This window comes from Lytechinus pictus, chromosome 17 (genome assembly GCF_037042905.1).
Source record: "Lytechinus pictus isolate F3 Inbred chromosome 17, Lp3.0, whole genome shotgun sequence".
Taxonomy (NCBI): Eukaryota; Metazoa; Echinodermata; class Echinoidea; order Temnopleuroida; family Toxopneustidae; genus Lytechinus; species Lytechinus pictus.
The window spans coordinates 6002159-6028871 of NC_087261.1; the positions used below are offsets into that span (position 1 = coordinate 6002159).

The window sequence follows — 26713 nt, forward strand, 5'->3', positions numbered from 1 at the left end:
ACTTTTTTATGCTGAAAAATACCCATTAATTATTCCTGCATTCACACCGCCCTGAAACATACCCTTCGGGATAAGTTCCTGAAGTTACGAGCATGCGCAGTATGGTCTGATAAGCAGCAAGGCGCGAAATTCAAAATCACTAGCCCAGCAGCAACCCATGCACGGCGCCGCACCCAACGACACGCTGGTCTAAAAGTTCCCGTAATTTGCTTTCAGACCGCCAAAATACCCACGACCTTGGAAAAATCCCCGCGAAAGTTCTCGTAATTTCGCCAAGTACCTACTATTTATCGGGTATTTTCTTTCGGGGATATTACGCGTAGTTTGCTTTCAGACCGCCAAAATACCTGGTATTTTCTGATCGGGGTAAATTTCCCGATCAGAGAATACCTGGAACTGGCGAACTTCGAGGCGGTCTGAAACCACCTAATGGTTTCAATCAATTGTGCAAATCTTGACGGTGGGGATAAGGTACCTGTATTAGTGCACAAAAAGCTCATGCATTTGGTATTTATTGTATTCCTGAACTTGATCCAACTACAGTAAGCCTATTTCTTGAAAGTAGTACATGTAGGTACTGCACAGACACACACAACCAGGAATTCTATTAAAATTCCGTTTGAATTTCTCCAACTATAAAGAAACGGCACCTGTATTAAACCCAATTTTCTTTGGTGAGCCATTTTCAGTTGATTTCATCTCTTTATGCTACAGGGCACTGGAATTTCAATATCATTTTTCAGGGTTTATACAGTTGTTTTAAATGTAAAAACTATTAATAGCCAGATTTTCTTTACTAGGATGTGAACAATCGTACTTTTGACGCACAGATATTGATAGTTTTTGTGACGTATGAACAGTCTTATAATTCCCTGCCCTGATGTAACTATTGGGTTTAGTTCTTGTAGTACAAGTGCATTCCAGTACAATGATGATATGGAGCGTGTATTTACAGTGACACACCTATCAATTGTCTGTCCATGTTCCTGTAGCTTCATCTCAAGACTTTCAAAATCAATTTTCAAAGAAGGATACCACTACGGGGAAATTTTTTTTCCTGGTATCGCATATCAATGAATTTGCTTTAACACTGCTAGTGCTATACAAAGAGTCATGTGTACAAACATGTAGCAAGAATTTTGTATTAGTCTCTTGTCTTGTGGGTATGATAATCCATCCTTGTATTTTGCTATGTAAAGATGGTGCTCCCAGCTCCCATCTTTAAGTTTGTTTGTAAACCTTTCAAGTAATTGAAAGTTGAGTTGTAGCACACAATTGGCAAATCGCAGTCTGTATTGAAATATGGTATTTTTTGTGGTAAAGCATTAAAAAAAAATCTTAACATCTTGAGCAGCGTCTCGGCGTCTCAGCTGGGGCAAGTCTCCAGCTGGTTTCCAGAATATAGAGTTCTGTTTGGGGAATGTGTAGTGAAAACTTCCTCATGCCACGAAGCTGAATTATTCCTCTGGAAATCACTGACTAATCGTCAAAGCTTTCCTTCGTGGAATAGCATAACCAACTTTTGCTTCTGGTTTTTGTCTCACCTGCATAGCAGAGTGAGACTATAGGCGCCGCTTTTCCGACGGCGGCGGCGACGGCGGCGGCGGCGGCGACGGCGGCGGCGGCGTCAACACCAAATCTTAACCTGAGGTTAAGTTTTTGAAATGACAGCATAACTTAGTAAGTATATGGACCTAGTTCATGAAACTTGGCCATAAGGTTAATCAAGTATTACTGAACATCCTGCCTGAGTTTCATGTCACATGACCAAGGTCAAAGGTCATTTAGGGTCAATGAACTTAGACCATGTTGGGGGAATCAACATTAAAATCTTAACCTAAGGTTAAGTTTTTGAAATGTCATCATAACTTAGAAAATATATGGACCTAGTTCATGAAACTTATACATAAGGTTAATCAAGTATCACTGAACATCCTGCATGAGTTTCACGTCACATGACCAAGGTCAAAGGTCATTTAGGGTCAATGAACTTTGGCCGAATTGGGGTATTTGTTGAATTACCATCATAACTTTGAAAGTTTATGGATCTGATTCATGAAACTTGGACATAATAGTAATCAAGTATTACTGAACATCCTGTGCAAGTTTCAGGTCACATGATCAAGGTCAAAGGTCATTTAGGGTCAATGAACTTTGGTCAAATTGGGGTATTTGTTGAATTACAGCCATAAATTTGAAAGTGTGTTGGTCTAGTTCATAAAACTTGGACATAATAGTAATCAAGTATCACTGAACATCCTGTGCGAGTTTCAGGTCACATGATCAAGGTCAAAGGTCATGTAAGGTCAAAGAACTTTGGCCACGTTGGGGGTATTTGTTGAATTGCCATCATATCTCTATAAGTGTATTGGTCTAGTTCATAAAACGTGGAAATAAGAGTAACCAAGTATCACTGAACATCTTGTGCGAGTTATAGTAGTTTTCAAAATCAGCACTGCTGCTATATTGAATCGCGTGATGCAGGTGAGACGGCCAGAGGCATTCCACTTGTTTATCAATTGTAACCAAATTCTATTCTATCAGAGTGCTTGTATCACAAAGCTTTAAAGTACTAGGCTGTACTCAAAGTTTATTTTTACATACATGTACTTGTACGCTGTGCATGTACATGTACTTGTGCTTTGTGGTGTTTCAACTGAAAACATTGAGCCGTGTTTAGCATGTGTGCAAGTTCACAAGGTTATTCCTCCAAACCGCAGTGGCTTCTGATACAACCCCTCTTTCTCTAGCTCTCAACTGGATTGATAAATAAACACTGTCCCATTTTTCATTATTCATATGACAGATCGCAAGGGGATCCCAAACCACAAATTTCAAAGTAGGAGAGTGACTATTAGTCCTTGATGTAATATTGACATATTAATTAACTGTGATGACATGATCAAATGCAGCAAGATCTCTTGTTCTTTGTTGTGATATCTGTCATGTCAAAGGGAGCCCTGATATTATAGAATTAATTTCTGACATTCACCTTCCAGAATGTGAACTCTTACTTTCCTTGAAGAAATATAATTCATGTATCTTCCAGACAAAGTTGGAAAGGGAAATACAGTTGGCGTGGGAAGTCATCAACATGACACAATCATGACAGAATCATTCAGAACATACATGTAATAGCAATTTTTTGAGATGCTAGCAATATGGAATACATGTACCTTCCAGAATGAACTTTCATTTTCCTGGAAGAAATGTATCTCCTGACAAAGTCAGAGACAGTATTCCTGGGACACCTTGGAGTAGAAGTCATCAACGGATCCTGATGTGCCAGCAGGGAAGATGTTGGCCATGTTTGAAAACATTGACGATATTGTATGTGACACAAAAAAGTTTACAAACAAATGCATTATTAATTATTATTTACCCATATAAAATTAATCTCCTTTTCTTTCTTCATTTCTCCCATGTACAGGATTCTGTATGTGCCTTAACACGAGACTGCGGTATCCCAGCATTACGGAAAAGCAAGAATGTGGAGAACTTCCTCTCAAGATGTAAGTGTCAGGATTACCCAAATTTTCAGCTCATAATCGTTAAATTTACCATCCTTTCCAATAACCTGTACTTCACAATCACTTCCTGCATATGAACGAGTCTGTTAGGGTGACAAGTCCCTTTGCGCGAAACCTTGATTGAGATGTAAGTGTCAGGATTACCCAAATTTTCAGCTCATAATCGTTAAATTTACCATCCTCTCCAATAACCTGTACTTCACAATCACTTCCTGCATATGAACGAGTCTGTTAGGGTGACAAGTCCCTTTGCGCGAAACCTTTATTGGTCTTGGCCGCATATGAAAAAAGAATGATAATTTTCCACAGAATTTAGATGAGCTCTAAATATATTTTTTCATATTAAAAACAAATCAATATATATAGAAGTAATAGAACCCATTCAAGCATACCAAACAAAAAATCAGAGGCTACTTTTCAGAATGCATTGGGCAAATCTGCAACATGGCTCTTTCTCTTTTCGCCCCTCCCCCGTGAATTAAGAACTATTTTGATGATAAAATATTGCACGATGGACGAGATTCATATTTTACACATTTGACTCTTTGTAAAATCTGAATCTCTTCCATCGTGCAATATTTTTGATGGACAAGCACAACAATAATAATTGTATTGACTTTTTTTTGTGAGTCAGATTGAAAACACCTGATCTATAAACACACTTTGTAGAATCCATTAAACACAGGGAAATTTTATTGATTAATTTATCCTGCATGTTTTAATCTGTTACAATTACATTTCAGGTCAGTTTAAGAATAATGTTGACTTGGCATTGTATGGTATGATCCAAGCTACTTGAGGAAGTTACAAATTGATGGAGAGGTTCGAGGTTCAAGCCCCGGCGATCACATATTTCAGACTATGACTTTTAAGTTGTGACGTCATATGCGAGCAGCTTTACTACATACATGTATTGTATGGTAAAAAAATCAATGATATGTCATTCTCAGAAAGTTGAAAAAGGTTTTTACTGTCCCGTCACTAAGTTAATAGACAAATCATTTCACACCTGTTCCCAATATGGGGGAAAAGATTGAAATATATGCATTTTATATTACATAATATATGGGGCAGCTGCTCGTTTACGACGTCACAAATCCAAAACTCAAACCTTCACCCATATTTTTAATTATTTTTTCTGCTATTTTTACAACAAACTTTTCTTCAGGGTGAACTTCCCCTTTAAGAGTTAAAACTTTAGTAACTTTGCCATTATGGCAACTACCATGGTAACAGGACTCAGCAGCCAATCACAATCAAGGTTACCATGGTAGTTTCAAATATTGATAAAGTTTATAGTTGCAATTCTTTATGAAATGGGTCGCTTATATCTTAATGAAAAATTATATTCTGAGAAGTTAATAGAACACCTTTCCATGCAAAGCACATTTAAAAAGAATACCCCAAACGAATTAATGTTCTCTGCAGGCTATTTAGGGTAAAACCAAGTACATGTACACACTTGTTCTCTGGACATTGTCCCAACTATTATTTCTTGGAATTAGCAGCTTTTGAATAGAATACGACAAGGAAATATGCTGCCTTGTTTACAGTATTACATTATGACAGACACACACATAATTTGTACCAGTACTTATAACGGGACAAATATTTATTTCATTCATTTCTTTCCTGACTTGCATCTTACATTATCTATGATTGGCATTTAATTATTGTAAAGAGAAATGGGAGTCTTTATAAAGGAAAATGTTTATTTTCACAAATGCTGACATATAAATAAAGTGATAAAATGATATAATTTAATAACAAATTTGTTTCGAACAAATGAGAGATGTGTCCAAAAAAATTATTTGTAGACCTACATGTACATTGTACTGTAAAAAGGGCAATTCCTTTAATGCTGGAAATAAACATAGCTGTCATAAAATATAATGAATCATTAAAGCATGTGAATGAGGAAAATGCTGCCTTCGTCACAAATTGTAATCAGTCATGCTGTTCATGCATGAATTATTATGAATTATTATTGATAATACATGTTTTAGACATTTCTGTAATTGCGATTCTTCGATTATCATGACTTATTTCTAATTTCTTTTTATTTCAATGAGATGAGGTGATGTCCTTTCATTTGATGTATATTCATTTGATATTAGAATTCTGATACCCTCTGTTGGTTTTATGTTTTTGACAGGAAATGAAAATGAATCTGATTGTAGCTCCCGTACAAAATGAGGCAACAGTAGTCAGACATTAATACATTTAAAAAAAAATCGAAAGGAGATAAATACCAAGTGAAATCAGGATACCAAATGATAGGATATCATCTCATCTCTCATAATTTTTTTTATTTCTTTCTCATCTTCAAATATCATTCCCAGATTGATGCACCTCCCAGGCATCTGGGAAGAGAGAAAATAGAAGAGGAAAATCCTTGGGCTCTTTCAACTGTTGCTTAATCTTGCAGAATGACAAGCTCATATTATGTTTGCTCGCTTCATGAGTCAGTCAATTAGGTCTTCCCTCTTGGGAAAATTGGCATGAAATATTGATTTTCAGGGGAATAAGCCCATTCATCTTTGATTATATTTACAGTAAATGACTCACCCATTCATGAAAAATCAGGAATAAATCTGTTAAAAAGAATAAGAATATCTTGCTTGAATCTCATTGAAACACAAACCATGACTAGAATGGAGTTAAATGTGGTTTTTTTTCATTTCATTTTCAGTTGATATTTTTAGAGAAATTCATTGATATTACTTTTATATCTAGCGTTAAATTTTATCGAAATGTGCCCAATATTATTTTTTTAAGTATTATATTGGTATTGGTATATTGGTATTGGTGGTGATTTTTTACCTGATTGCTAAGAAAGCATGAATGCTTGTAAGCAAGCAACCAGAGGACCGACGGCTTAAGGTCCTCTTCGAAGGACCTGGTACTGAGGATTAATGCCTTACCAAAGGGCACTAGCGCACCAAGTGGGAATCGAACCCGGGTCACCGGAATACGAGTCCCCCGCTCTACCGACTGAGCTATCGCGCCTCCCACAAGTACATGTATATTATTCAGAATATTATATTCCGTCATCATGTCATCATCTACATGTATTACATTCCCATGCACTTTAGGGTTAATTGATACATTACATTATTATTAAGTACTATTGGCTTTTAATAGCACAGCAGTTTTGAAATCAAGGAATTCATTCCTGCCGCTATATTCCAATATGATTGATGTGTAAACAACCCATTTATTCATCCTTTATAACAAAGTTATTGTTCCTTCTGCAGTATTAATAGATGTCGAATGTATTTAAAGAGTTTAGTTTCAGTATGAAATTTGGGATTGCTTCTTACTATTAAAAGCAGTGATACATACATGTAGCAGCTGGTTGTGATACCAAATTAAAAAGCCTTGATCCTCTATATACCCCCAAGCTCTGTAATCATAGAGAAAACAATTTGACTTTTAGAAAGCCAAATGAGTTTTCTCCACATCTCAGTTCTTACATTCATGCGTCCTCCTTCCTCCTGGAAGCATTGGCAGTAGTGTATTAGATCAGTAGGCCTCTAGATCTGTGATCTGAAAATTTGTAGTTTGGAGTGAAATTATGAAATGAGTAGTGAGCTTATACATGTAAAAGTGGATTTTATTTTGGATAATTCTGCTTATCGAACATTGGTATTATTTTTTTTTATTCTGCAAATCATCATTACTGTACATTAAAATAATACAAACAGATAGATTTTGCGCAAGAAGTTGTATCTGAAAAATATTGATTAATCTGGTGATGCCTCCGTAGTCTGTACAACATACTATGTTCAAGATCTGTTCTTCGCTTGTTTGTGTAGTAGTTTTCCATAAATGACTTATCCATTTTTAGGGAATATCTCGGTGATAAATAAGCTCATGATGTAATTCCCCAATTAAATTAGATTACTCTTTTGCATTGTTTCATTTTTTTTGTCTCATACAGATGAGCAAAAGGCAGGGGACATCACATCACATCGGCTGTCATATCAAGACTTTAAAATCATCAAGGTTATAGGAAGAGGTGCCTTTGGTGAAGTCAAAGTGGTGAGGATACCAACGAAATATATGTATAATGCATTTCTTGTAAAGCGCATTTCACATTATAATATAATGCCCTTTGAGCTTCCAAAGGACTTGGATATTACCCTGGCTTTAGACCCGCAGCCTTTTGCAGCAAGGAAGCATTTCAAGGATTAAATTCCTGTTAGGTAATATATGTCACCTGGGTTAAGTCTAGCACAAAGGGGGTCAATTTCTTGATGAAGGAAATTATGCCGTGATTGGGATTTGAACCTGCGACCCTCTGTTTCGAAGTCAGAAAACGAATCCACTGGGCCACCACGTGCCAAGATGAAAGTTTCTTTCAGACTAGCTAAAAATTGAGAATACAAGTGAGTGTTTCGTAGAGCTGTTCGTAAGTTAAGGACGACTGGTGATCATGTCTTGTGGTAAAGGTATATTCAGTGGCAATGGTTTAGCACGTACGGAAGGTTCACCAGTCGTTCTTAAAGATGCTCTTAACTTACGAACAGCTTTACGAAACGGCCCCCAGGTGTTTTGCCTGTGTGAAAGAAGTAATATCCCTGAAAAAAAAATACCGGTACCTGCGAATTAGCGAGGATGTAGTTGAGCCCGGTACGTCCAAGTTACAAGGCCGTTGGAGAAAACCTTCTCCCATAGACTTTGTACATGTGACTAGGGCTGAGGCCAAGGCCGGCAACATTTGGTCTCAAGGCCGGCAACATTTGGTCTCGAGGCCGGCAACATTTGGTCTCAAGGCCGGCAACATTTGGTCTCGAGGCCAGCCTAGACTACATCCCTGCTAATTTACAATATGAAAAGTGCGAAAACTTTCATTTTGAGGCTTGTTTGAAGAACGTTGATAATGATTTGATGGGTTTAATCTTTGTTCTTTTTCTCTAGGTTCGTGAGAAGACGAGTCAGAAGGTTTTTGCAATGAAATGTTTGAGTAAATTTGAGATGGTAAGATATAAACACAAATAAACATTTGATCTGGGGCGGTATTCTGAAAGCTCAATTAGCGCTCAAGTAGCATTTTGGTATTCTGAGAAGTCACTTAAGTGCCCCTTTCCTTATTTGGCAGGGTTGCGTTGCGCGCACTTGCAATAGTACGCGTTATGACCGCGCGAAGACGTAATTGAGTAGCTACGAGACTTATGGTATTCTGAAAAGTCTCATAGTGCTCAATTAGCGGACTTTCCAGTGGGGAAAGATAATTGTGGTAAGAGGTCCATTAAGTCTCATCATCTCTTGCTAAATGTGGCTTTCATTTCATATAAATATCATCAAATCGGTTTAATACTGCGACCAAAATTAGGAGGAAGGAAGAGAATAAAGGAGAAAGGTATATAAAGGGAATGAAATAAAGGGAAAGAAGGTTGTATATACATGTAGAAACAAGTAAAATAAGGAATAGGGAGTATATTTGGTAATAAAGACATTAGAAAAGAGGGAAAAGGGAAACATAAATTGTGTACTTATAGGGGAAATATGATTATTATTTTTCTATATTTTCTTTTATTATTAGCATCATAAAGTATTTTGTTTTTGCACATTATTTTGACATTAATGAGATTGCCAAATCACGGTAGATGCAGCAATGCTCAGGGGTGAGTCAAACCTTGTTTCCGACAATAAAATAATAAGCATAGACCCCTTTAGTATTTAAATGAATATTCTCTCATAGAATAATATACAAAATAAAAAAAATAGTGAGTGATGCCATTGTTTTCCCCACCTATAAAATCTTAAATGTCATAACAATTGTACATCCAATTTTAATTAAATTTCGGCTCTTTTTTTAGATTAAGCTTGTTTGATTTTTTAAATCTTTTTATTCAAATCCTCATTTTGTTGGAGAAGATTTCTCATATAAATAATAATAATAATAATAGAACAGCTTTTATATAGCGCATTACACCTTATAAAGGTCTCAATGAAAAGTATGTTATTTTTAAAATAAGTAGGAATTAAGTTAAAGAAGAACTCCCCGATCAGGGCCCCGAGACAGAGGCAAGTAAAATATTGTAAAAAAAAAAAAAAGAAGAAAGAAAGCTACAAATGGATTCAAATACACTGTACATGTAGGTGGATGTGAAATCAGAACGTGTTCGAAAAAAGAGAAAAAATTCAAAGGTACATTAATTGAGAGAAAAAGGGGCAATTAAGAGAACAGTTAACTTCAACAACATAACGAACCTCTAATCTTCGATGCAAATACTTTTAGCATTATTTTTCAGCAAAAATTCTTTGTATTAAGATCGTGGTGCAGTGCACCTGCAGCAGCTGGGCGCTGCACTGCAAGCCAGCAAAGTGAAGAAACACTGCGCGCTAGTAGAACATGTTTCGTTGTAAGAGCGCATTTGATTGGCTAATTCGGCTCAGTAGAGGAGTGGCCTAAAGGGAGTTAATTGAGCGCTAATAGAGTTTTCAGAATACGAATTTGAAGGTACATTAGCGCTCCATTATTGGGTAACTTATGAGGAAAGTTAAGTGGAAACTTACGAGACTTTTCAGAATACCCCCCCTGACCTTGATATAGACTATTAGAAATAAAAAAAAGTAACACACCCCCCCTGATCTAAGAGGGGGGGATTCATTCACAACTCTTCAGACGCAAATGTTAAATCTTGTTGGATGTAAAGTAGAATAATGTTGATTTGAATCAAGAAATTATTGGTCACAATCATCACCAAACAAGGACTCTGTAGCTTGAAAGATACGATCAATAAACAATTTAGCTTTAATAATGGCAAGGCTGTATTTAAGCCATGTACAAAAACTACAATTAATTGTAAGTATTAATATTATCTCTTTATTGACAGTGCTGGAGATCTTTGATACTCCTGTTTTTCAACTCAGATATAATCCTGTCCATTTCATCTATAATCGATCATTTTCTGTCTCATATTTGAATAAGAATCACAAGCCTTTGAAGAGCCTTGTTCAATGTTAAATGCTGCCAAAATTCAGTCATTAACACACACACATACCTGCCCCTGTGTATTTGAAACAAGTGTTTTTCTATTATTCATAAAGGGGTGTGTTGTATCTCATTAATGACGTGATTGAAGTTTGGTTATATCATGTTTGACATATTTCAAGTGAGTGATTGTTGGCTTATTCTAGGTCAACAAATGGTCAGCCATTCTGATTACAATTAGGCAATTGATTGGAGAGTTAAGTTGCATAATTGATTGTAATTATGATCAATGCAATACTATGGTCAATATTCAATCTTTATTGACCATATTGAACAGAGCTTTTAGGATAAATTATATCTGCAGAAAAGTGCATTTTATATTACTCAAAAATATCTCTAGTTAGGCATAGGTAAAATTCACAATTTACTTTTAGATAATCATCATAAATCAATATTTCCAATATCCAAATGCTATGCCAGATTGGTGTGATCATTATAAAAATATTTTTTTGTATATTCCTTTTCTTTTAAAACTAATTTTTGCTCTTTGTTATTTTGTTATTAAAAGTCAGTGCTTGTTTCACTTTATGCAAGACAAAACAAAGTATACATGTATTTTTGCCAATCAAATTGAAAGAAAAAGAAGGATGATATGTGACGAGAGTTGGAGTGATTTATTCATCAAATAGTGTTAGCATTTTGTCTGATTTGTTTTCTCTTTCAGATCAAGAGATCTGATTCAGCATTCTACTGGGAGGAAAGGGACATCATGGCTCATGCTAACAGTGAATGGATTGTACAGGTGAGAAGAGACTCTTTTCCAATTATACTGTAGGGCTTAAAATGACCATACTGGGGAGAGTTTCATCAAAACTTTTGCCCGACAAGTTGTCGCATCTGACAACTTTCCTTCATCTTGATTGGCTGAGAAGAACAGTTCCTATGGTAACTGGTGGATAAAACAGGACTTTCTTGAAACATCACTGTACACAAGCACTGTGCGCGATGTCGACCCCGAAGTTAGAAACTGGCCTGTCTGCTGCAACTTATAAATGGCACGCTGTATTGTGAATTCACTGAATTTGGAGAAGGGGGTGAGAAGAAAACAAAGAATTAATAAACAATAAAGAAGAATTGACAGAGGAAGAGGAATCTATCCACAAAAAAATGGTCATTATATTAAAGAGTACTCCCTTGCCTCACTTTCTTCACCATATATTCACCATTAAATTTACTAATTTCAAATTGTTTTTCCATTTCAATTCATTTCATTTATTTCACCTTCATGTGTAAAAACAATAAAAAACATATATTTACAATTTAATGTGCAATAATATTAGGAATTGATACATAAGGTGCAGACCCCATTACCAGCAAATTCTAATTACCAAAGCCAAGTTGTAGTGCATTTGTTCAGTGTATTAAAAGTATTATTATATTTGTAGTGCATTTGTTATGGTAGTATTACTTTATTTGAACATGTTTTCATGGTCAACATTTAATGATTGTCTTTCCATCCAGCTCCACTATGCCTTCCAGGATGAGAAGTATCTTTACATGGTTATGGATTACATGCCAGGAGGTGACTTGGTGAATCTCATGAGCAACTATGAGATCCCAGAGAAGTGGGCCAGGTTCTACACCGCCGAGGTGGTCCTGGCGCTAGACGCTATCCATTCTATGGGCTTTATACACAGGTGTGGAATCATTGGATATGCAGGAATATGACGTCATTGTCACTCTATAGTTTCTCATTCACTTTCCTTGTCCCTCTTATTGTTTCAGTCTTCCTGCTTTTCTCTCTGTTTATCTCTTTTTTTCCCTGCAATACTATGTCAATTCGTTTTTAGTTTTTTATTTTGACTTTCACAGAGAAATTACGTTATTATATGAGTAGGAGTCATGAGACTGATACCTGTTCCCTTCTAGAACCAAGTTATCCCAGGTCAAATCCTGGGAGAATGGCACCATTTTGTTATTCGGCAAGTAAAGGGGCAAATTGACATTATCCATGGCAAATTCATACCAAACACTTCATAGAAAATGTTTTTGCTAAACAACAAAAACCCAATATTTTTCTTCAATATCGATCAGCCTTATTGCCCTTTTTGCTTGCCAAACGACGATTTGATGGTCAACAGGTTAACACTGAATATCCTTGTTATTAAAATACATGTATAAAGGTCCATCAAAACAAAAAAATTTAAAACACAGATTAGAGAATAATTTCTCATTGAATCCTCTGTGACATTATCTGTGCAGTTCATGTAGAACTTACGTTGCATGAAAAAACTAAATGACATTGATATTGCATTTTGTTGTATATTTTATACAGAGACGTGAAACCAGATAACATGTTATTAGATTCATCAGGACATCTCAAGTTAGCAGACTTTGGAACATGTATGAGAATGGAAAGGGTAAGGTGGCCTTCAAAGGGAAATATGAGAAGGAAATAAAAATCAGGAGCACTTTTTTCATCTTCACTTTCACATGTCATGAATAGGAGATATAAGTAGACAATTTGGCTTAGTTGGTAAATCGTATAACAATGGAAAAAAAAAAAGACTCGCACTCAGATGACTGAAGCAAACAATATGCAATCTTTCTCTTCTGCTTCATCGACCCAGACCAAACTAGAGTAGAAAATATTCCCTTTTATGAGATTTTTTTTTCTATCACAACTTTGATTCTTGAATGTTGTGCATTATGTGGATGACTTACAATACTGAGCAGATACTTTGATTGTTGCACCAAATTACAAAATTAGTTAACGGGTTAGTTTCACAAAGAATCCTCAATCATGTGAACTTAACCATTCAGGGCCCCATTGCATAAAAATTACTATTATGGTAACTTTACAATGCAATGGTAGCTACCATGGTAACGCTGATCAACAGCCAGTCAAAATCAAAGATTTCACGCAAGTTACCATTACATGGCAAAGTTACCATAATGGTAGCTGTTATGCAACAGGGCCCTGATATTAAAATAAAATGGTAAATAATCAAAATTGATGTTTCTTGTCTAGTGTACCACACTGATGAAGTCATCATAATTATGGCTGTTTGTGAAACTGGGGCCCAGGGCCCCATCTGACAAAGTGTTACAATTGATCCTATCAACCTCAACTATATGTAAATCCATCAATGTCATAATTTTTTTCCACAGGAAATTTGACCATCGTCCTTTGTAAACAAAGAGAAGCACACTGAATTTTAAAGAAAACAATGGATATATGAATATACATCATATCTAGAAAATATTTTGAACAAACTTGAATTTTAGATGTTGGGGTTGATGGCTTTCCATTGGTGTGATTGATGGGATCAATCGTAACTCTTTGTAAGACAGGGCCCTGATGTACATGGTTCCTGGAGTATGGTACAGGTGATTATGGGTAAAATAATCTCTCAGCTCCTCATCTCAAACCAGGTTGATAACGCTGCATTTATTTCAGAGTGTTTAAGGACATCTGTGGCCTATTGCAGGCATTGTTGTGATCCAACCCAATTTGATTTTCAACCAATAAAACACGCATATTTGGGTTTCACGCTTGAATTTTGAGTTATGTTTAAATGCAACACTTTCTGCAATAGACCCCTGATCAAGTAAATGAAAATTATTTTAGCAAGTATAAGTGTTCATTAATTTTTCTGTCTCTGTTTATCCCCCCAGGATGGTATGGTGCGTTCAGACACCGCAGTAGGTACACCAGATTACATCTCTCCTGAAGTTCTCAAATCGCAAGCTGGTAATGGACAGTATGGACGAGAATGTGATTGGTGGTCAGTAGGGGTATTCATCTATGAAATGCTTGTTGGTAAGAACTTGCCCTCCAGGGATCCATTTCATAAAGACTTGTAATAACAAATACACATTTTTTATCAGCCAGTCAGATTAAGTGATTTCAGTAGCTTTAAACTGTTATTGCAAATTCATTATTGTAACGAGTTTAATGAAACAGGCCCAGAAATTATCTTGTCCTTCTTTCATCTTCTTTCATTCTCAGTGCTCTGTATGCTATTTTCTTTACTTAGACAATAGACCATATTCTGAATGGATTGGGGGTGAATTTTACAAATGGTGGGCTGCTTAAACCCAAGGATTAGGATTATTTTTTCATAGTATATTTTCAAGAAGGCAATGTAGAGAGTTTGGACCCCAAATTATCATATTTTGACCTTTATTTCTTGATTTAGAGCAGAATTCTCATTTTATACATAAATTACTAATATCAATAAGATAACACAATTCAATTTAAAAAACGTTATTTTGTAGATTATCCATTGAGCTTATTTTATGCGCGGTTGTGGCCATATGATCTTTCCAAGAAGGTGGCCTAATTTGGGTTAACAAATTAGTCAAAGTCCTGTGTTAGTCTAAAAGCACAGACTCAAATTAGACACTTCACCAATTATACCATGTCTGGAGTGAAGAGACTAGACTCCAACTCTCTGATAGAGACAGCCACAGTACATACACGTATTGAATCTAGTCTCACTACTTCAGACTCTGCAATATACACTATGCAAATTGTGGAAAAAGGAATCCCACTCAGCGTCTTTTTGATACCATTCTCCCATTTCTGCATACACAAAGCAATGGAAAATGCAGGAATGTCGTGGGAAAGATGCTGAGTTGAATTTCTGCAAAGAGATGAGGCACAGATTTCTGGTACTTTGCTGGAAGTAATCCCTTTGTTTAACACCATGTTTTACACCACATGTTCATTTTCTGTAGGTGATACACCGTTCTATGCTGATTCCCTCGTGGGTACATACAGCAAGATCATGGATCATAGAAACTCACTAGAGTTTCCCGATGATATTTCAATAACTGGCCCTGCCAAAGACCTTATATGCAAATTTCTAACTGACAGGTAAGATATGTGTATAGTTGGTGATTTTGTGTTTGATGTTGTTGATGTTGGTATTTTAGTTGCTGAAATTTGTGTTAACTTCAGTGTTGGTATTAAGTTTGGTGCTGATGTTGATGTTTTTTATTGTTAGTGTTGGTGTTGATATTGGTGTTGGTTTTGTTGTTGATTGTAGTTTTGGCTTTTGTGATGGTGTCTTATCTGTCTATGTTGGTGTCGATGGTGGTGATTCGGTGTTAGTGCTACATGTAGGTGAGATATTTTTTATCAGGTTGCTTGATGATGATTATGATGATGGCGATGATGGTGATGATGGTGATGATGGTGATGATGATGATGATGATGATGATGATGATGATGATGATGATGATGATGATGAGAAAACTGCAGAATGTGAAGCCATTGATACATGTGCGATATCGATATTCTGACAATGTGTCTTTCTGTTCTTGCCTATCATTTCCACAGAGACACAAGATTAGGAAAGAATGGTATTGAGGAAATCAAGCAACATAGATTTTTCAAGAATGATATGTGGACATATGAAAATATTAGGAATAGTAAGTACTGCTTTGAATGATCAGCTTTATAGTGATAATTACACTCTATTTTTTTGTCTTTCTGTTATTCCGGACTTTTCGCATTTACCACGGAGACACTCTGTACAACGCATCAATTCCTTTGAAAATGCAAGTCAAATCACAATGGAGAGCTGAGAGGCTTTTGTCAAAAGTTGTTGGACCGGGACAGCATCAGAATCTCTTGACTCTGGACAACGACACATTTGCAATTGTTCGTCTGGTGCAATTCTTCGGATGATCTGCTGTCTCAGTCTACAAACTTTCGACAGCAGCCTGTCAGCTCTCTATTGTTATTTTTATTGCATTTCAAAGGAATCGATGCGTTGTACAGAGTGTCTCCATAGTAAATGTGAAAACTCTCTAGTGTAACTTGTAAGAACTTGGCAGGACAGCTTATTGCTGGTAAATGCCAAGCCGGTGTATAACCAATTACATAGCAAACATTTTACGTCTAAGTTAATCAGACATAGTGGCTGACCATATAGATGATAAAAGTAAATCTTGGGTCTTTTTATCAGAGTGGAGACAATGGCACAGCGGGGATTTGAACTTGCAACCTTACGATCACAAGTCCAGTGCTCTAACCACTAGCCCACACAATCCTTGTAATGTGGTAATCACACTCTATGTTTTTCCTTCTAGCTGTACCTCCGGTCGTACCTGAACTAGTCAGTGACGTGGACACCAGTAATTTTGATGACATTGAGGCAGAAAACCACCCTGAGGAGAGCTTTCAATCGCCCAAGACATTCGCTGGCAACAATCTTCCATTCATCGGCTTCACTTACAATAAATCAAATAGGTAGGTTCCATGCAAATATTCTTTTTTTTTTTCGGGGGGATACTTTTCACAACCTACTGCCTAAATCTGTATTAAAAGTCGGATGAACTTTAACATTGTAGTGAATGGGATTTTTCTGGGGCTCTCTTTTAATTTTCCAGGGGGTGTTTCATAAAGATTTAAGTATGACTTAGGGGGTGTTGCAAGAAAATATTTGCGATCAATTGCAAATATTCTGTCGCAATTTTACAACTGACAGATCAACATTAGCTATAGCAAATCAGATTAAACTTCTTGTTTCAAGGAGCAGATTAGCAATCAATCACTAATTTGCAATTAACTGCAAGACACGATTGATTTAGGGACCAAAAATACACTTGCAATTGATCACAAGTTTCTTGCTACACCCCATTAGAGTCGCACTTATATGCTGATGCATACATGATATGCAATGCGCGATCTTATTGATTGATACGCAGTAGTGTGCGTCCTCATGGCAGGATCTGACCAATGCGGTCAAGCCTTTAATACCGCATGCAAATAGGCATTTAACATACCTGCCAACCAGTACGTTTTTGGTGTATTTAGTACGTTTTTGCAACCAAAATACGGCAGTACGTTTTTTCTTTTAAAAATACGTTTTTGTAAAAATAAAAAAAAATTAGAAAAACATATTTTATTGAGAAAAATCATCTCGATATGTCTCTATTTCATAAAACTTACACAAATATGGTTATTAGAGCAATGTAATTTCAGGTAACTTGTTTTTTTTCAATCATTTTGTTAAAACCAGGGTGAGATATACACATGTTTAAATGTTTTTTTTTTCATCTGCAAGAGCAGTGCGCATTTTAGCTTGCATGCAGTTTGAGCGCTGCGATGAGAGAGTGCGCCACGCATTTTGATATGAAATGCACTTTTTGGGGGAAAAATACACTTTTTTTTATCACAGAATACACTTTTTCATTCCCAGAGGTTGGCAGGTCTGATTTAAGTGCGACTCTAAGTCATACATGTACTAAATCTTTGTGAAACACCCCCAGGTCTCTTTTGAGCATTTTGGGGTGAAATTGCCTTACTTTCTTGGCTGAAATTTGTATTTTTACCTCTAAAAAAGTACTTATTGTTTCAAAGTTGAAAACAATGTGGTGGGGTTAGGGGTTATGCAATGGGTCATCAATACAATGACACCACCACAATGTCTGACTCATTCATTATTGGCCTGAGGGTGGTGGATCAACTTGCCCCTATGCTCAACTTACCCCGCCTTCCCCTATATATCAAATCCCACATATTTGTGACCTTTCTGAAATGGTTTATCTTCTTTTTTATAATACCTATAAAAATATGCAATGTCCTCAGTTTATCATTGTTCAAATAGTTTACTTGAATGAAGTAAAATTGTAGAATAAATTTACAAAGTGTTGTTTATTTTATAGAATTGCCCTTTTGCTAATTTCACAAGTCTGACAATACTTAATGATTAAAATAACTGTTTGATTTTATCCTTCCTCTCTTATCACTATTTTCTTTCAGATTGTTCACGTCGATAGAGGTAAGATCTATTCTTCATCTTCCATTGACTAGTAGAAATAAAATGTTGAATACAATGTAGATTACACATGGAAATTAGCGATTAAACACTATTTTAAAACATTCTGTAAACCCATACTGAACTGGCATATCAAGACTATGGATATACACTGTAGATCTTATTTGTAGATGATGTGTATGACGAAGCATGTAATAATATTATTCTTGATAGAAAAATGGCAGAAGAGGATGCTATTCAAGCAAACATTTTTGCAGACGAGGAAATGCATTCTCATGATTATCTTTATGAATGCACCTTTCGGGATTAAACCAGAAAATCTGAAAAACTAAGCAACAAAATGACTTTGCCCTATGCTCCCATTACAAAATGCAGTGTTTTCAATCAGCTCTTAATCTTCAATAACCACAATTAGAGTATCATAGACTTCCTGACATCAATGCACATTAAGTATTCCAGCAAAAAGTGTTAGTTTCTTGATGAAATCGATACTCGTTGCTTACCAGATCTGGAAATATTAGGAAATCCCTTTATCATTTGCTGCACAACATGTTTGCTTTGATACTGGCATTTTGAGCTTCCTGTAGACCAAAATTGATCTTAAAATAACAGCGTGCAGCAAATCATCTCATTATACTTGCATTAAGCTTCTGATGTTTTGGGACTAAAGAGAGATATGACATCATTGAATAAAAGGAAAATTATAAGCAAGATATTTGAATATTTGACTCTAAGTGCAATATGATTCTTATGATTAACATGATCTTGAATGCATTCATATGTTTACAATTATAATGACGTTTTCCAAAAGATTGTCTTGTGTATGTTAATCTATAGCATATTGGTAGATTCTAAAGGTCTACGGCATACAATAATACTGTCTGGAACAAGAAAAAATCAATGTTATTTGGGGGTACATAATTAGGTTGATATTACCATTTTGGTGGATGAATAGGATGTAATCATTTTAGTTGGATCTTTTTAGTTGGATGGGTATTTTGGTATCATTTCTTTCTTTTAAAGCAGAAAGATTAAGGGGAAAGACAATCATAATAATATGTAGTTGGTTTTGATAAAAAATGAGAGTTCAATTTTGAAAGAATTTAGTGATCTGTTTTTGCTTGTATTTAAACAAATCACATATCTTTAGGGAGAACCTGTGATTTTCTGGACATTTCACTATCAGAATTTAAAGAAAAAGAATTCATTTTAATGTATGGCGTGGTGTCCAAGAATCTTGGTATCTAGTATTATTCCAGTACTATACTGGCGAATAATTCTTCAGGACTCTCATACCATACGTTTATTCATGTAAATAAAAGATCACCTTCCCCATTATCATCTCATGAAGGGAAGAAATTCATGCACATACATGTAAAGCCCTTTTACTTTAGGTAGCCCTGCACACTTTCAAATGAAAAGCTCTCTGATACGTTTCTGAGAAAGAAGCATTTGTTCTTGCACAGTAAAATCTTTGGTCGTATGTTTTTTCGTAGAACAGTATAGCATGTAGAACTTTCAGAATGTACACTTTCTATCCTTCATTACCTCTTAAACTAAAACTGTCACAGATTTTTGTATAAAAAAAAAAACACTTATTCTTTTCAAACATTCTAATTTACATGCATTGTAGTGTAATCCTGCTGCATGATAATTTGCCAGTTTTGCTGCTTCTCCAAGACTGAAATTCTTTTAACTTGCATGCTGTACATCACAGAGCCTTGCCCTGCACTAAATTTAATAATGCAATTAAAGTTATATATATTTTGTTGATATTGTTTGGAAATAAATGTACTTGCATTCATGTCATGGATATCGTACTACTAGTATATTATAATTTCTTACAAGCAATAGCTGTTTTAACAATTTGTCTATACTTTTGTTAAAAGTGCAATAACAAACTTGACTGAGTATAATGCATTGAAATTTATAATACCCCCTGGCCTCCCCAAGAAATGTTATTGCAATGAATTATTATGAATGAATAAAAACATCCACTGTGGATATGTTGCTTGTTGCTATGTTTGAAACCCTTTTCGCTGTAGAACTAGCGTTTTATCTCAAGTTAGTCTAATACCTGGCCTTTCTTTGATAATACTTTAATAGATACCATCTTTACCTTAAGGGAAAATGGATGATTCAGTGAATGAATCCTGTTTCTTTTATTCACTGCTGTTTAAAGGTTAAGTGGTATACTAGTTAAAGAAATAATTGGCTTCTAAGAAAATAGATTGTGTAAGTGTTGCCTGGACTAATTTGCTCTTTGATTATGTGATGGTGATAATTTTTGTATTTTTTTTGAAGCCCTGTAAAAATTTGTCATTAATATTCATTTTTAATTGAGATCACAGGCAACTGCATAATTACTCTTTTTCCTCATAATGATAATAATAATTAAAAAAACTATCAGGCTTATGGAGTATTTCAAATCCTTATTTGAAGTTTTACCCTGACATACATGTAACTATTATGAGCTATTTCAAGCAGTAGTATTGAAATTGACATTAATCTCAAGCTAATTTGATTCAATATAGATTCATTCCTAGTATGCCACTTTTCCTTTAATATCTTTTATCCCATCTGTACTACTTGAGGTGAAATCTGCCTGTTCCTATGTTTAATAACCTGTTTCTCCATCCCATCTGTCTGCTTGTTTCTCTTTTCTCAATCTTGTGTGTGGTTGGTCACTAACTGTGTGGTCCTCCATCCGTACATCTGTTTGCGGTGACCTGAAAACCCTATTACAAATGTGAGTGCTACATGTACGTTGAGGGTTTGACATATGCTCTGGCGACCTTTGACAATCATTTCTTTCAAATTTTCATTGGAATGCTAGCCCTTTTGCAATAAACCAATGTACATGTGATTAATTAATGATAATATAAGCATCAATAATGGGGAATTTTAGACTGTATAGAGGATATTATGGCATTTAATTCCACTGATCACGTGTGTCAATGTCGTCAAGTAGACCCATTGACGAGATTGATGAAACCTTCAAGATCGCACTCAAAGTATGTGGCCATGGAAAGGCAATCGTGAGTGAACGTGGTTACTAGATTCTTATTTAGGAGGATGTGAGAATCCTGTTCTTTTGTGTTCTTTTGAAAGTGGACGGGGGAGAGAACGTGAGGCATCCAGTGCCCTGAAATGTTATCACTAATAGCAGTCTACCATTTTTCACTTGCAAATCTAAAAGTAACTAATCAATGTGACATTATTAATTTGCTTGTCATACATGTAGGCAAGTTTTGATAAAAGTTTCTATTGACCAAACTTGTAATTACCATTGATTTTGAGTTTGTAAGAGTTTTGTTTTCTTATCAAATATTTCAATCTCAGTTTGTGTTTGGTAATTGCTTTGAATATTCCATTGGGGAGATGGAGAGTAATTGTTTCCTGAAAAGAGATTTGCCATGAAGAACTGGTCACCAGAGCAAATGTTATCAAATCCAAATTCTTTATATTTCTCTATGATGAAAAGAAACCCCCCTTCAATACTCTTTTTTTTTTGGGGGGGGGGATATCATGTTGAGAGTTACCCAATGTAAATGAATCATGCTCATTGTCAAACTTGAGAAAAATTATTTATTTGAATGAGAGGGAGTAGATTATTAATCTGCACCCAAAAGTGAAATACATGTATGAATTCAATATCATTTTTCATTTCAAGACGCATAAAAAACTTTTAATATGAACTTGGTTTGTAGAATGAAAGTTTTATAGAATTTTTATATGTGATTTATTACAAGTCTTATTTTAAAGTCCTATACTTGTCATAATTAATTTTTTTTTTCAAACTTGACCATCTTTCATATGAGTGCATCATGAGACGTTTGCTGTGCAGCTAATGCTTTCAAGACCATTAGAGGATGCAACACATTCATAAGTTTGACAAATAACAAATCCTTCTTTTACTAATTTTCAGTTATATTAAAACAACATTTTAGTTCACTTTAGTTTAGTTTATAACACTTCATTCTAACATGAATACTTGTCTCACAGACTAAAAAATACAAGAAACATATCGGTAAAATTTTCTTTCTCTAAACTTTTTCACATAAGATTCACATACTTTTACTTTCCAAAGTCATACACCACATGCACATACATGTATAAGTATTTTCTTGCAATATTCCTTGAACTATTCATGTAATGTTGTTGAATTCACTTTCCTATGAACCTGTGTATTGAGGCATCATGTTATATAATATAGCCTTTATCTACAGGTTAGCAATCTATATGATTGTTATTGTTGTTGTTTTACAGGGTGGTATAAAGGAGGCAGATGGACACGTATCAACCCCCAATGTTGGAGGCAGGGTGAGTAGTACAGAACTTAAACATAAGAATTCATTCAAATTTGGTTTGATTTTGCATTGTGAAAGGAAATTTCTAGTATCGTGTCAAAGACAATATATGTCTAATTTTGACTTACATGTAGTACATGTATGTAATGTTTACATTTCATAGTTGATGAAAAAAGTACAGAAATAAAATAGAGCATAAGTTCTTTTAAAGAATGAAATTCATGACTGATGTTCCTTCCTCTTGACTTTTTGGCAAGGTGTTAATCCACTTTTTGCCACTCTCAACCCAGGTGCTAAATGGGTACCTGGTAGGATTTGAAAGCCTGTAGTATGCCTAGCAGTTGAGTTGATAACTATTGTTGGAATGCTCCCCAGGGAGTGTAAAAGTTTCTACACTGTGTGCAGGCCAGGATCTGATACCAGTTCAATGGTGCTGGATATTTGTAAAATGCTAAAAGACTAAAATAATGTTTTCTTCTTTCTCTTGATGTTATAGGAATATGAAGAAATGAAGAGGAAAAGTCACAGCCTGGAGAAGCAGTTGGAAGCTGAGATGAGGCGAAATAAAGACTTGGACCAGAAGAATAAACACATCGCTTCCAAATTCGATAGAATCAAGCAGGACCTGGAACTAGAGGTAGGTTATAGACCAGAGTTACGATTGATCCAATCAATCTCAACTGTATGGAAATCCATCCATACCATATTTTTTTCTAAAGGAAATTTGCGCAATCTCCTCAGTAAACAAAGAGAATCACACTGAATTTTCAAGAGAATGATGAATGTATGCATATTTTAATCATATCTAAATATATTTTGAACAAACATACATTTTAGATGTTGATGTTGCTGGCCGTTCATAGTTGTGGTCGATCAGATCAATCGCAACTCTTTGTAAGACTGGGACCAGGTACCAGGGTTTTTAAGATTGAGTATTATATAATAATAATAATAATGAAAAACATTTGTTGGCATTTAATGCGAGCATTTCTAAGCGTGCTGTTTTGTATTGATAATTAGTACCAAGTATCAAAACTAAATGGGCCTAGTAGTATGAAATTATAAACTTAATCTGTTGATTCTAAACAAACTTCTAAATCAATTGATAACTGAAAATCAAAGCCAAATGACACACCCACAACTGGCTCATTCAAGAGAAGCATCTGTTGAAATGGTAATTTTAGGGTCTTAAAATGACAGATGGACTTGGTATTATGTGAATGAGCAGGTCAATTATTCCACTTATAAACACCGTTCCACTACACTCCATTGGACTGTAGACAGAATGAAGTGTTAGGGTAAAATAGCAGAGATATTTATTTATCTTGATCAATCAGTTGGACACATCCTGAATATACATGTAGGCATGCAAAGGCTCAAGGAAAAAAAATGTGTTTGATTCAGCAGGTTAAGCTTATGACATGAAAATTTGCTATTTTACATTTCTGAACAATCTAATTCTGCTTTTCATGATATAGAGGTGACAGGAAATCAAGTTTCCTGTTTTTACTAAAAACTTTCAAGTTCAAAGTCATTATAATTACAAGTACAAATGTACCTGAACATCTGTCTGTGCAGAAGTCAAATTCAATGAATACACCGTCCCACATGTGATTAGCTGTGTCGGTGACCTCCAATGTGGTCATTTCTCAGCTTAAATTTCATTATTTCACAAAGTTAAATTTATTTGAATATACCATATCTAGATCTACAATGTAGTGTCTATTAACTTTAGTTTTACAGACTTTCTCATGAAATTAGCGTTTGCTGCAAGTACTTTTATATAGATTTAATTCTATATATCATTTTGTCCTTGTTATTGTTATATTCTTTTTCTTTCAGAACAATGACAAGCATCATCTTGAGAATAGACTGATGGATAAGGAGAGAGATATTGCTCAACTCAAACACAAACTCCAAGAGGTAAGAATCATCCTTTTATTTGGGTTGTTTTTCGACAAGTTCTGAGGGGGTGGAGGGGATAGGTCAATTAATTCCATTGTTTCTTATCAATGTAAAATTTTGCAGACATTAAGACATGTGTAAAGGGTATCTCAATGTTGTTTTTTAACAACAAAATTGTTTTATGATATACATGTAGTGTTTTGAATTATGAACATTAGATGCAGGTGCATTTCTGCTATTTCCCTCAAATTAGGCGTATTGATGCCAGAATTTTGAAAAGCATGTCCAAGTGTTTTGATCTACACAGAGCATATAAAGTGATGGAAATTAATTTAGGTACAAATGAGCAGACACATTGCTAACTTCTGAGCTACAGAAAAAAACTTTATTCCTTTGCCATAATTGTTTTATCAATTTCTTATGTATCTCATTTTTTAAATGATTGTGTTCCAGAATTTGATTTTTGATCAATTCAAAATGTTCTAGAATGTGAAACTAAATTGTGGAAATGAGTATTTTCATTAATTTGTACACAAATTGTGAGAAAATCCTGTCTGTAGAGCCGACATGGGATGACAAAATGTATGATATTCTATGATGTATGGGTTGTATAGCTCAGTCATTATTGTTATTGTGTTTTGTTTCTACTTATCTCCTTTCCATAGCTCCAAAGGCGAGCCGAGCAGGAGCAGGAGGGTCGTAAGAGGGTGGAGCGTCAGGTCTCCCACATCACAGATATGGAAAGGGAGCTGAAGGAGCTGAAGCTCCGGTCTGAGAAAACCACTATACTGGAGAGACAGGTGGAGAACCTGAACAAACAGCTCCAGACGGAGGGGGACCAACATGCAAGGGCCAAGAAAATGTTTGGTGATCACCAAAAGGTAAGAACGAGGGCTTGTATTCCATTCGATACTTGGGCCAGAATTTTCAGTATTTTACTCAATTTTGCTCACTACATGTAAGTAAAATACTTAACCATAGACCATTAAGGCTTGGTCCCACTGCACTTAAGGATGCAGAGAGGATGTAAAAGTTAAAAGAATCTTGCCATCCGTTGGAAAACATTATGTATCCATTGTGTACTCTTTGCATATGGGTTTCATACGCTCTATATCCATCGAGCATCCGTCCACTGTGATTTCATTGTTCGTCCATTTTGTCCATTGTCTGGAGCGGATGAAAACGGATGGAGCCACCCCAAAATTTTGCTTGTCTGCTGTATCTCATTACCTCTTTACCTCATGGACTATTCTAGCTAATGATAATTTGAGCGAATGTACACTTTTCCATCTGAAGCATAAAGCAGGGACAAAGCATTTCAAGAAGTATTGCATTGAAATATGCATTCAAGAAACCTATCCATAAAGACAATCTGCTCATGAAGACCAACTTTTCTTGTTACCCTTAGGTGTCCCTTATAAACAGGTTTTACTGTATTATTTTTATACCATACCAACCAGTACACCATGTGTGAAATCTTGGAAAGGACTAAGAAAAGCTGAATAGAGGAAGCAGTGAAATGAAGGGGCAAGAAAGTGGAGGTTTAGAGATTACAGTATCTTTCAGAATTACGTGTGGTTATTAAAAGGACTGTAAACGGGGACAAGTGGAAAAAGCTGGGTAGTAGGTAGGATGACAGACTTGAGTAGAAGCTGGTTTGTGTTGGAGAGGTGAAAAAGGCTTGAGTAGATTAGAGGAGGTTGACTCAAGTTGCCGAGTGGAGTTGTAGAGCAAGAGCAGAAGATATACCACCCATGTAAATGCTACCTCACTATTTTTATTACTTTTGTAGAACTATGCCCATCTGGAACAGGAGATCCATGATCTTCGAGACAAGTACACAAGAGAACTCAATAACAAGATGATCCTAGACCAAGAGGTTATTAGGATGCAGACACAACTAGAGGAGGAACAACTCGGCAGATCACGCATGGAGGATCTCAAAACAGAGCTAGAAAGTAAGTGTGTCTTATATAGTTACCTTGCCGTTCCATGGTTGTGATTTATTTGATGAATCGCAACTCTTTATAAGATGGGCCTAGAAAAACAGACAAACTCTTATTTTGACAGCTGATAATAATGTAGATACATTGCACTTGAGTGTATACTATTCTAATATCATTACTAATAATACCATGATATATACCAAGTTTAAAGACTGGCAATGCAGGAAATGCTAGTCAAGGCATGAGATATTTGTGCTAAATTCAGCATAATTCATGATATGATTCT

At 35.5% G+C, this 26713-nt stretch overlaps 1 protein-coding gene across 1 annotated transcript in view; it reads left to right on the top strand.

Annotated features, from left to right (window-relative positions):
* The first annotated feature begins 2478 nt into the window (after positions 1–2478).
* Positions 2479–26713, top strand: part of LOC129280422 (rho-associated protein kinase 2-like) — a 45128-nt gene continuing 20893 nt past the window's right edge. Inside the window, exons 1-17 of the mRNA XM_064112171.1 lie at positions 2479–2484; positions 3431–3512; positions 7474–7574; positions 8454–8513; positions 11198–11275; positions 11995–12170; positions 12809–12893; positions 14152–14296; positions 15217–15355; positions 15821–15912; positions 16576–16735; positions 18251–18269; positions 22536–22589; positions 23073–23213; positions 24419–24499; positions 25147–25362; positions 26274–26439. Of these exons, the coding sequence (XP_063968241.1) occupies positions 2479–2484; positions 3431–3512; positions 7474–7574; positions 8454–8513; positions 11198–11275; positions 11995–12170; positions 12809–12893; positions 14152–14296; positions 15217–15355; positions 15821–15912; positions 16576–16735; positions 18251–18269; positions 22536–22589; positions 23073–23213; positions 24419–24499; positions 25147–25362; positions 26274–26439 (1801 nt within the window). The remainder of the gene's footprint in view (positions 2485–3430; positions 3513–7473; positions 7575–8453; positions 8514–11197; positions 11276–11994; positions 12171–12808; positions 12894–14151; positions 14297–15216; positions 15356–15820; positions 15913–16575; positions 16736–18250; positions 18270–22535; positions 22590–23072; positions 23214–24418; positions 24500–25146; positions 25363–26273; positions 26440–26713) is intronic.